Below are 12,710 nucleotides of genomic sequence, written 5' to 3' on the forward strand. Positions count from 1 at the left end.
GACAGACAGACAGACAGACAGACAGACAGACGGACAGGAGTTCTTAAAAGAACTGTTGCTTTTGTAATGTCTGAGTTATGTGGTGCAATGTGGTGCAATGTCGTGGTGCAGTGTGCGTGTGCGAGCTGTGATAGGATGTAGATAAAATATACAGGCAAATCTGCAGGGGAAAAGCTAAATTGAAATCAGAAACATCACGAAACATATTTTACTAATGTGGTTTAGAGAATATTACTATGATAAGCCCAAAATATTGGAGTTTATTTAATTGTCTTCATATGTTGACGCCATGCACGAAAGGGTTAAAAAAAAGCTGAAAAACACTGCCTAAATGCTATTATTCAAACGACCTCATGACATAAACATGAGGCCTATGCATGTTACTTGCATTAATATTTTAATGATCAACTTGTTGGTCTATCAATACATTAGTTTATAATGTACACGAACAGAGAGCGGCAACTTACCTCTAGGCTGAAAAGCGCGCAGTATCATGGACTCAGACGGAAATACGTTCTACCGCTTTCTGCTTAAAGTGTAAGCCAGCCCACATTTAGGGAAAATTTAAGCCCCTCCTCGATCTGCGAGCTGCAGTCAGGGGTTACTCTGGCCACTGGCCAGGCCACAGTTGCGACGGCCAACGGCCACGGCCAGATGGCCGAGTGTGAGAGCAGGCCAGAGAACAATGGGGCCATTTGAGCACGGTTAGGTGTGAAAACGGCCAACGGCCACGGCCAGATGGCCTAGTGTGTGTGCACCCTAATAATTCCTTCTCAGTTTTTTTTAATCACATTTTTCACTTCACTTAGATATCGTTGGGAAATTTTGCAAAGATGATGTGTGCAAAACACCCAGGCGTATACTATTACTTAAATGTTATCTTTTTTTTTCAGTAGTCCCCCCAAAAATAAATTATTTGTCTCACAGGAAGGTGGCACTGTAGAGCCACAGAGAACAGCTGCTGATACAAAGCTTCTATACTTCTTCAACCCTAATCAACACAATGACTTCATTAATACCCTGGTAGGATAAAATAACATCGAACAATCATGCTTTCAAATTCATGATAGCTCAGGTCCTACGCTTGACACAAGTACAGTGATAGAAACATTTGAGGACTAATCCCAACACATTGAACAAAACTGCAGATGGCGGTTTTTCAAAACTGCAGATGGCGGGCTACGTATAAAGCTCCTGGGATCAAAATACTCCTCTTGAGGGATTGGTTTTCTATATATCTATTTCTATTTTCAATTGTAGTTAATCCAATTCAATCGATTAAATTTGTCAAACTATTAAAAAAAAATTGAAACGACCCATCTTAGAAGAGTAATACTTTTATTTATTCACACACAAACTTGAATAAATACATCAACATTCAAATAATCGAAATAATTGACCCTCAAAACAGACCTAATACTTTAGGCCTACGTTAACTCTATAGACATAAAAGTATCAAGTAGGCCCACAGTTGCAACAAGCTAAAAAATCCCAGTGTCACAACAAATGTATAAATAAAGTCCTGTATTTATGATAAACCAAACAAAGGCAAATATAAGACCATGTTCTGTTTATGTTATGTTCAATGCTGACGTACAACAATATACATACACTCTGTAGGCCTACTTCCTGTTATAGCCTTTGTAAACACAATGGTATGCAAACAAGATATTTTAACATGATCTTTCTTGAAGAAAACAAACATGTTGCATTATAAAATATAACGAATAAAGCGAGGCAAAACATACACAAAACTCAGCAAACCAAAAGAGGCAAATTACACAATCTAACAAGGGGAGACCCGACAATGTTTATTTCATATAACAATCGTTTCTTGTAATTAAAAATACATTTTAACTTGAGATTTAAAAGATGGTGTTTTACACAAAAGTGTAAATCAGTAATATGAAAAAACTAATATGGCATATTTCCTAGCATGCTTTTTCCCAGGATAAATAAAAACCTTGCCCATCACAAACACAGCATAACAGGCGCTAGAAGATAAATCAATACACTTTAACTACCCTACATTCCCATCCGCTTAAACTCGGCCTTTACTTTGAAAATAATCAATCCAAGCCCTTAACACGTGCAACTTCTAATGTATTGCACTAAAAAACATATTGCATAGGATATAAGCTGTTCAGCAGCTCCTTGTTGCCCAGCCGTTACACTGTAGAAAAAACACAACTACATCTTTGAAACACCTCCACTGCAGGAGTAAGCCATTTGCTTTTGGTACAGTGAGAATAAAGTCGGAAATACTGAAAAGCTATCAAAACACCTGTCGCCCTTCGCAAAGACTTTGGCTAAGCCTCAGAGACATTTGCACCAGAATATCTCGTATCTCTGAAGCCTGGGATGATTTATTGTTCTGAGGGTAAACGCGGTGATATATATAAACACTCGTGCTCGCTTAGTCCCCACCGCGTCCCCAGAAGCCTTGGATGACACGCTAATGGCTCTGCTTGTCAGGACCCGGTCTAGCAGTCCTGCCTCTCACTGCAGGTGGAGGTGACCCTGGCCTCGGACAGGACCAGTTTGCCGCTGGGACACACGCACACCTCATAGAGACCCTGGGCGTCCCCGAACACCGCGTCTCCGCTCAGTGGCAGGCTGGGCATGCGCACCGTCTCGGCGTCCAGCACCAGCTGTGGGACGGAGAGCGAGGACGTTTAAACGGGAGCGCAGTTAGGGGAAGGTTGTTGGCTTTGTTTCTGGGGGGAGGGTATCACAGAGAGAGGATGGAAAGTACAGAAATGCATCGTAGTGACATTGGTGTGCCCATGCAGTACACAGTGCAGTTCAATACTTCACAGTTGAACACATAATCACCCTGACAGTACTGTCCCATTGTGTGTGCATACATGCAATCACTGGCCATGTATGAAAAAGCTGTTTGGCAACTTGCACTATGACAGAGGTAGAGAAGATGAGAAAGGGTATTGTCTCATTCTCCAGAGTCTAGGCGACATTTTTATACTTGGATTCAAATTAATATTTAATGTGGTCCGAGATACATTATAGCGCATCCCATTGACAGACGGTCATTTTACTGCCTTATCATCTCTGACACAGAACAATTCAGTTGGGCTTATCTGACTCAAAAATAATGCTTTGTAATGATGTTCCTGCTCCACCTGGAAAATATTTTAAAAAGGCGGAAAGGTGAATGTAGGCCGATTGGGGTACAAATGTAACAGTAGTGATTTTGCTCTGAGACAATGACTCGCCTTTGTAGCTAAAAGTCACAGGCTAATGGGATGCATGCCTTTTGCCAACTCCAAATGGAAATACTGCGAAGCAAGTCAGCGATAAAGTTTTTGCTTGATAACCTGTTGAATAAAACAGCAGGCCTTTTGCAGGTCTATTGACATTGCTTTGATTAATGGGGGGAATGGGGTTAACGGACTTAACGGCCAAAAACATCTCAGCTCTCTGCCGGTCTTCAGCGGTAGAAGGAGCTGTCATGATGTAACCGTGACAACGCAGAATAAACATGGGTTGTCTCACCAGGCCTTTACTGGACTGCAGAATGAAGTCCATGTTGGTGGAGGCCTCGATGTTTCCGGACATGGCTTTGAGCAGCACTCCGCTGGGCGCGTCCATGGTGAGGGAGCGGGTGGGAGACTCCAACCTTAAACAACACCACGCTAAAGCAAGCCCTTCTACCTCGGTACCGTACTGCCTCATAAGGAGGTTTGTTTCCACAGAACCGGAAGCGTAGATCATGTTTGTTTGAGTGGATGAATGGATGCTACTACAAGTAGATGTTATATTATTGTTGATTATTAGCAGAACCATGGCAAGTATTCAAACCAAACAAATCATCCTCATTTTTTATAATTCTGATATGACTAACCGAGACTTCTTTAAGAAAGGATGATGTCATTAACATCCATTCAAATGATCGATGCACCGTTAGTCTCACCTCAAGTCTTTCTGCGCTTCTGATTTGAGCAGAGGCGCCTCTACCGAGTGCTGAAACAAAGCTCCCTCAGCGCCTGATAGGAGACACACACAAACACACTCTACAATTAGTACTGGAAACAACTTTGGATAAAACATTCATTGCAAGTAAAGTTCAGACAGCTGGGCAAATCGTTAAGTAGGCTTTAGTACGACAAACTCATCTGCGTAGCTTACATCACATCCCAAACGGCGTACATGAAGACGTATTATAGATCATGAGGTTGAACTATCATTCAGCCCAGCTCGGTCCAGCGTTCATGAAGTTCATTTATATTTTTACGAGGGAGTAGAGGGAGCGATTAAAGAATAGAGAGAAAGAATTGCAACCACAACTACTTGTACCAATAAGGCTACATTGCCCCCCTGCTGGTTTTAACAGGAACAAAATGACCAAAACACAACACTCATCAGTTGAACTTCACACTGTGAAGCTGATCACCCACCATCGACACAAACCATTTACAATGTTGGTCCTATCAAACATGTTCACTATTGTTCATTGTATTAGCTTCCCGTGTTCAACGGTCACTGGAGGAGAAAAGGATGTGTGGCTGTCAGTGTACCTAGCACATGAAGCTTCCCTGTGCCCACCACAGCCTCTTTGCCATCTGCCATAAACAGCATCTGGCCATCGGGAGAATGAATGACCATATTCTGAGCTTGTCCTTGCACTTGCGTCTGGCCTACAACACAATAATAGGAGCAAAACAAGGAGAAACAGTTAAATCAGAAGTTAAGTCATTTAAAAAAAAAAAACCCTGACATCATGCAAGCCAACAGGGTGTGGATTTGATTACTAATTTATTAGGGTTTATTACATCAATATATCCATCATTATTTTGATAATTTCGCCTTTATATTACTAAACCAGATGCAGGAGTGATGAAAAGATCCATCCCCCCACTAACTGTTACAGAACGTTGCAGAAGATAAACTGTACGACCTAAATACATTTTATAGTGTTGTACTTAATATTTACAGAACAAATAGAAAACAGCATCATGGTTGCATGATGGTCCGATAATATGTGTATGTTGGTCTTTTCCTCTTGTTCCACCAAACCAATTGTCTTTCAGAGACCAAATAAAAATCAATAGCTTGGAAATGTCTTGTGGCTGCTAAAAACCCATTGAAGGAATTTGGCTCAAATCTATTTAAAATGGGAAACTAAGGGATTTCTAATGGAAGATGCATTAATTTTGACACTGTTAATTTCAGATGATGACTGCCTCGAGACAGGTCCGAAGAAGAATGGTGTGTGCGTGTGCGTGTGCGTGTGCGTGCGTGCGTGCGTGCGTGCGTGCGTGCGTGCGTGCGTGCGTGCGTGCGTGCGTGCGTGCGTGCGTGCGTGCCTCTTACCCACAGATATTCTCCCCGTCACATCACCGTTGGGTTCACGTGCGTTGAGCACAACATTTTCATCAGAGGTCACTTGAAGAGAGGAGACCTATAGAGCAGGTCATAGAGGCCATTGGGGAACCAGGACAAAGACATGAAGAACGATCTCAATTAACATTTTGAAAATGTGGCGACCATTGTCTCTTATAAGTAATGTTTTATGTTCAAATTTGGAGTTATACATGTTTAACCAGGCACTGGTTTAAAAAAACTGCTTCTGAGACTTAGAGTAGTATGCCTTCTTATGTGATTATATAGTTTACTGAATAAACTGTGATCATCCAAAAATAACACAACCTCGCTACCATTGAAAATAAAATAAAGCGTACTATGAGTATACGAGCCACTCCATAAATAAGGTATACAGCTCTACAGAATTAAATTGGGCTAAATATCGCAGCTATGAGCCTGAATCCCACATAACATTTAAAGAACTCCAGAAAAGTGTTTCCATCTGCTCCTAGCAAGCATGCTATGAAGCTGTTGCCACCACAGACATGCATGAGGTAAATCTGCCCTGCTCTCTACTACCACCATGAGAGGAACTCCGCTGTAAGCCAATTCCTCTAAACATCCCCAAGGCTGGAGGCTGAAAGTTCAGTTTTCTGATTGCAGCTTGGCTGAAATGGTGTGCGTGTGTGTGTGTGTGTGTGTGTGTGTGTGTGTGTGTGTGTGTGTGTGTGCCTGTGACGTGTGCGTGCGTCTGTGAGTGTTTAATGTGAATCAGATCTTAACAGGAAGCTAGTTTGTCCCCACGGATACGAGCACCACTTTAATCACTGTGGTCAGTGAAATTAAATAATATTCGTCGGGCTTCGGGAAGGTCACTTAAAAGACTGAACCGACAGCCCTTACTGCTCACAAGGGGAGGCGGGCAGGGATGGATAAAGCCAGAGCAAAGTAGATGAAAAGGGAGAGAGGGAAATACAAGAGGGGATTAAAACTGCAGAATAGGTGAATTCCCTCTCTAGGGGTCAGTGCATGAAGGAGCTGGGAGATTGTCTTACATTTCTGGAGTGGATCTCATTGGCATAGAGCGGCAAAAGGAACTCTGACTCTCCTTCCTCTAGCCTGACTCCGTCCGGGTGGACCCCCAGCAGTCCCATGCCCTCCTGCAAGAACAGCCAGAGAAGACATATGTAAAGACACAGCAAGACCTCAGAACTCTGGGGCTGTATGAGACCTAACCTCAACTGTAAATCATCTGAAAGGCTCCTTTTCCTCCACCACACATTTTACAAGCATGGCATGCGAGGCTGTCAACCATTTTGTTTCCATTATCCCGATTCAACAGATTGCCAGGTGTTCCAGCCTCCACAACACGCTACGGGGTGCAGCAGAGCACGTTTTGTAATAAACCAGCCAGGAAATCGTTGTCTGTCGGTCGGTCCATGTCCCACTGAGTACGTGTGAGCGACTTTGTTTGTTGATGTTGTCCTTTCTCTGCTTGTGCCTGCATAAATCTGGAGTTTGCCATCTGCCGTACTTAGACAGAACCACCACTATTGCCCCATGCTGGGACACAAACACATCAACTATCCTGATAATACAGCCAAATATCCACAGTGGATACCCACAAGCTTCTGTGGCTTATAAAACAGGAAAACAACAAAAATAGAACTACAACAAGATAAGCCACTGATAAGATGCCTTGTTTGCAAGATTAGCAAGACAAACAACCCAATGTAAAACGGGGCCTGGTTGAGCATCTCACACATACACACACACGCACCCCTCACGCACACGCACACGCACACACACACACACACACACACCGTGTCGAACCACATCACTCGGAGGATCCAGATGGTGAGGGCAAAGTTGACCAATAGTATGGCGATGAGCAGCAGCACAAACAGATAGAGGCATCGTTTCCGCCAGCCGTAGATGCCGATCTTGTAGACGTGGTCGGGGATTGGGCTGGGCACGCTGAAGTCCTGCGTGGTGGTGACATACTGCTCCCGGACCATCTGCTGGGCGGGGAGGAGGGAGCAGGGCAGCACGGCGACCATGGAGGAGGGAAAGAAAGAAGAAAGAATCACTCACTAGAAAGTACTCAGCACTCTCTTACTCGGTTTGTGCAATTTCATGCACATCACTGAGAAACAATGTTGAAGACAGGGAATAAGTTCTCATGTACATCCATTATAACGACATAGTATTATAAAACTGTTTTTTTAACTATTTGCTGATTTTAAGAGCATTAGGGGCAGGACATTTTTCTGCAATCTACCTACCAATGCATTTTTTACTTTGCCTTTATTTTCTTTAATTAATCTATTTTATTTTATTATTGCATTCAATTGTATGATGAGGTATTTATGTGAAGCACTTTGAGTCTGCCTTGTGTATGAAAAGTGGTATATAAATAAAATTGCCTAGCCTACCTGTACCTTCCTTGAATTAGACACCCAACCGTTAATTGCTCAATAAATGCATTCATATAAAGGGTAAGAAGATCAGAGTAACTTGCTTAGGATAAAAGTATATTCTAAATGACTTAATGCTAAATCTCTCCGCTTTGGGGAAACTCCTGTGTTTGGGCAGTGCCAGCCAGCACTTACAGTTCTCGTCCTGGCATATCTGGCAGTCAGCGATGGAAAACTTGACAGGACTTCCAGGAGTGGAGTAAACATGTCTAAAAGAGTAATGCTACTTGGTGTAGGATATAGACGCTGTAGTGGCTGGCTACAGCATGCTATCACGGGAAGCATAATGTGAGTTACGACTCGAGTGAATAATTCATTACGTATTAATTATGTATTATTTATCAGTCAGTTTATGCATCCAGTTAGTAAAGGGGCTATGAACTAACCCAAAGCACACGTACCCTGCATGAGAAACAGCTAAGAAGCAGATTCAGACTGGATGAGGCTCATTAGAGAGGTTAGGGTAAGGCACTTAGGGAGGCATTCTGTTGCTCAATCAGCCTTATAACACAAGCTGGTCTGACTGAAACCGGCCTGGAGAAAGATATTGGTTTCTATTAATGAAATCTAAAATAGTAGAAACAGGTCATAACATCCCAAAACAGAGTCCCTGTGGAGTTATTTCCACTCTGAAGCCTAAAAATCTAAACTGCTCTGTGGACTGAAACACAGATGAAGCGATCAATATAACTTTCCCCTCCTTTTGGGAATCAGGAGAAAAGAGAGAGACACACACACGCACACCTTCTCACACAAACAAACAACAGCCATTTCTCCAAACTTCCTGGGTTCCCTGAAGGCACCACTGTTCTCGTACCGGCTTACCCAATGTAATTCTAAAGACATCTAAACAAATGTGCACTTGCACTGTCTCCATGGAGTGAATCATACATCCAACGGGGGCGTTGGATTAACATAGAGGACAAATGCTGTCTCCTATCACCACAGTAAACCCTGGTTTCCATCACCTTTAAGGGGCCACTGTTCAAAGCCAAACAATGCATCTTGGTAGACGCTAACAGATGTTCTGCCAAGCGCCTCCAAACCCCAGGTGAGCTTTGGATGACCTCCATGTTACGCCGGTGTCTGACAAGCAGCAGCTCATGCCTCGCCACGTGTCTCTGGAGAGTCCTTCTGATTGGGTGGATCTAAAAAAGGAACTAATACTGGAAAATCGGATTTGGTCATTCAAGCTGGAGAATCTTCTTATGAGTTGATACAGAGAATATATGGCTCGATATTATATTTATTAATAGATCCACAATCCACAGTGATCATAAATGCAGTGGCCTGTTAGAAACTGTTGGGGAGTAAAAACCCATCCCCCCAAAAATGCAGGATCATGCGCACCAAGACCACAAGTTATGATTTATGGCTGTCCATTGTACAACCTGAAATATGTACACGTTGCTGGAAAAGGCTAAGCCCACTTGAAGAGAGGGTGGGAGAGCGAGGGAGCGCTGATAAGGACCAGGTTATTAAATGCAATGCTATTTACTTCCTCTCTATCTGGCCTCATTTATATTCATTAATTTTGGGAGATGAGTGAGGATATGTCAGAAAGGCCCAGGAATGAAATGTCAGCAACAATTCCTGAAAACGTGCTGTGAAACTATAAGAGTACAGTGTTCTTCTTTTAAATATCGGCCTTGTTCCTCCTAAGGGGATCAGATGCAGAGTCTATCCTTGTTTCGCCATTGGGTACTTTTTATTTTCATTGGGGGAAATAAGTATTGGAAATATATCACAAAAATGTGAAAGTGACCCGTGGCACAAAGGCAAGCATTGAGAATTAGACACAGTTTGTTGCAAACACTCTGTGATATGGAATCTGGGTAAACTACCACAAAAAGTATTGCAGCTCTGGGTTTCGGTCATTATGGTGTTAATGAATTTGTTCAAACTCATTCTAATAAATAGAAACTAGGGCATTACAGGGCTTCCAACTAGGAGCATAGGGGAGGGGAGGGGGGGGGAGGATCCTGAGGCTAAAGAGGTTGTTGAAGCTGCTGCTCCAGGCTCGAGTTTCAGACTGGAGCCCCTCCACCAACTGAAGCCTTCCATAGCAACCCAAATAAACACTGTTAAAAGCGACCTCGCCACTGGACCATTACTTCCTGTATGGAAGTAATGGTCCTAACCCTAACCTCAATTAAAGGGGCGTTGTGATCAACATAAGGTCTGACCTTGGCTGTGTCTCACGGAGCAGTGGTCTCATGTTATTCCTTCAGGGCTAAAGGCCATTACAGACGGACACATTATTGGAATACGTTATACGTCTGCACTAAGGACAACCGTCCTCACTCTATTTGTTCATCGAAAAGGTAATTGAAGAACAGTGCTTTGCAGCAATGTTATTAAAAAGGACCAAACAAGTCAGTGTGGTTTAGCTTCTTTCGTGTTGAAGCCAGTGATAACATTTCCACTCTCTACATTATGAACCCAATGGCACCTTCTAGTTTAGCTTTTTCTCTATTAACCTATTGAGATGCTGTGTGTCTGTGTGTTTGACCTCTACTCTGAGAACTGTTGTGTTGCAGAGAATAAAAGTCCCTACTAACCCACAAGGGTTAGTAATTGAAATTCCAGGCTTCTCTGACTTACAGCGTGACCTGAGCAAACTCCAGAAAATAGGCGTTTAGGGAGATAGAGCAATAACCACTTCATTGAGAAATGGCCTTCATTTGTTTTTTTGTGTCAAGTTTCATCTCATTCACCTATAAAGATGGATGGAACATGTAAATAACCCAAATTAGTTAGCCACCGCAAGTTGCATTTGTTGATTGAAAGCTGAGCACAGACAGAAAGAGATCTGTTTCGGTCCCTTTCTAGAAAGTTGCCGTCTGCCTGTCTCTGCTGTAATGCTACAACGTCTAAAAATAGCACACAGCATTGTGAACTAAATTTAAAAAGGCGCCTGAGCACTGTCACAAACACGCACAAACTGTTTTAACTCATACATTTTTGCATCATTAAAACTTGCTCAGCTAACACTTCACACACACATTCATACCCAGAGACACAGTCAGGAAAACGTGGCTCCTCTGAAGGAGTATCACCATGTAGGGTAAAAATGCCTGACAGTAATAAAACCTTTTTTTTCCCCACTCCAAAGGCAAAACCATCATTTAAAAGGACACCAAGTCCTACAGACCATTCATAACACTCTTTAGACAGACTGGAAAAAGATGATAATGCCACTTGACCTTTGACAGCTTATAATACGGAGAAATAAACTACTATTAGCAAATGGGAAAGCAGGCAGTTAACAGAGAAAGAGTCTGGCTTACCTCTGGGCTGTAGTACGGCAGTCCTCTCTCTCTCTCTCTCTCTCTCTCCGAGGCTGAGGAAAGCAGCGGCAGTGGTGAACCTCCTCGGGTGTCTGACAGCCAGTCAACAGCTGCGTGCCATATACCTATAGCCCTGTCCCCCAACCCATCTCCACCAGACGGCGCTCCCACTCCCTGCTGGTCTAGGGAGATTTAGGAACACCCATTCCCTATCTCTCCACGTGTCCATCCCATCATCTCATCAAAGTGTGGCATGCTTTGGGAAAGGCGGGTGGGAAAGCCGGAGAGACGCGCACAAGAAAGGGCTCGAGTAGACTGTATTTCGGGGACTGGAAGGAATGCATTTGGCAGGCAGCAGCTTCACACGCACATTGGTATGAACGTGGGATATTTTTTTGTTACTCCACTGAGAATGAAGCGTTTCGGGAGTTTATAAGCTATTATGTTTTAATTGTTGCGGCAACTTCTTTTTTGTGGTTTTGTTACACGGTCTCATTCTGAATGTTTCAAACATGAGTAGGCCTAATGATGAGTTCAAATACTACTAAATCATCCGATATTTTTTAATAAGTTCTGCAATTCACCTTGCGAAAGATACAGCCTTCGACCTGTACTTAGAATAATTGTTTTAAATGTCTCCATGGACCAAAAAAAATATCACTTTGCACACAAAAAAAAAGTTGGTCGTTAAGGATCCCTACAATCTAAATCGTGCAAGACAATTCCTCGCACGGAAAGAACTAAAAGCTCATAAATAGAGCCACGTTTCCAGGAGATATGATTGGCTCGCCCCTCCTGAAGAAGAGCCATTCATGAGGTGAATCAATGAGCGGTCACGTGACCTCCGAGGGGAAAACAATGGGGTGTGCAGTAATTGTTTTTTGCTCTCGCGGGCATACATTAGGATGGAGGACTCAATGTTTGCTGATACTGGCCAATCCGTCAGTGGAGAAAACCCAAGTTTGTTGTGCCACTGCTGCTTGCGGTGGCGCTCGGCAGTGACAGAAGAGACCTGACAGCATCCATCAGACGGCCCCCCTTGTCTTGCACGGTTGCAAGCCCAGAGAGAAAATACACAATACCATTTCTTATAAATATCTCAGAATGGCCCGTAGCCATCGCATTGGAAAGGAAGACACAGGATTAATCCCCTGCCACTGAAAGTTGTGTGGGAGAGATAGCCCAGTAATAGTTTTTGTATTACCCAGGTGACAACATAAGTTCATGTCACTATTGGGTAAACGAGCTATATATCGTAGCTGATAGCAGAGCACAACATACCCAAGGGAGTGTGAGAAGTGGCAATATCCCATGAGGCTTTTAAGGGCACTGCTCATGCTGCACTCCCAACAGCAAAACATCCAATTACAGGGGTCTGCCTGATGAGCTAGATGCTCGTATAATGACGTGGGAAAACATTGTGGAATTTAATCAATGCATTTTGAACTAAGATAATGGAAGGCATTGGGCTGTCCGCGTCATTAGAGATGAACATGGATCTAATAGAAAAGACCAAGACTAATTAACTTAATGACAAAGATGTAGTCAATATAACCGTACCATTATTAAAAAAATTATGAGCACTTATTCACTCTTTAGACACCTTCTCCAAACTATGACA

The 12,710-nt window shown here is 43.0% G+C and overlaps 1 protein-coding gene across 2 annotated transcripts; it reads right to left on the bottom strand.

The window, feature by feature from the left end:
* Window positions 1–1,321: 1,321 nt before the first annotated feature.
* sgcg (sarcoglycan, gamma) lies at window positions 1,322–11,237 on the bottom strand. Of its 2 annotated transcripts, none has more exons than XM_060074816.1 (8): window positions 11,090–11,237; window positions 7,146–7,340; window positions 6,378–6,482; window positions 5,332–5,419; window positions 4,536–4,655; window positions 3,932–4,004; window positions 3,514–3,637; window positions 1,322–2,651 (listed from the first exon to the last, which is right to left on the bottom strand). In XM_060074816.1, the coding sequence occupies exons 2-8, from the start codon at window positions 7,338–7,340 to the stop codon at window positions 2,484–2,486; spliced, it is 873 nt and encodes a 290-aa protein (XP_059930799.1). In that variant the 5' UTR covers window positions 11,090–11,237; the 3' UTR covers window positions 1,322–2,483. The 2 variants fall into 2 exon arrangements, with proteins under 2 accessions (XP_059930799.1, XP_059930800.1); XM_060074817.1 differs by having other exon boundaries at window positions 7,146–7,343; window positions 11,090–11,229.
* Between the last annotated feature and the right edge of the window lie 1,473 nt (window positions 11,238–12,710).

Source organism: Gadus macrocephalus, chromosome 16 (assembly GCF_031168955.1).
Source record: "Gadus macrocephalus chromosome 16, ASM3116895v1".
NCBI classification, from domain to species: Eukaryota; Metazoa; Chordata; class Actinopteri; order Gadiformes; family Gadidae; genus Gadus; species Gadus macrocephalus.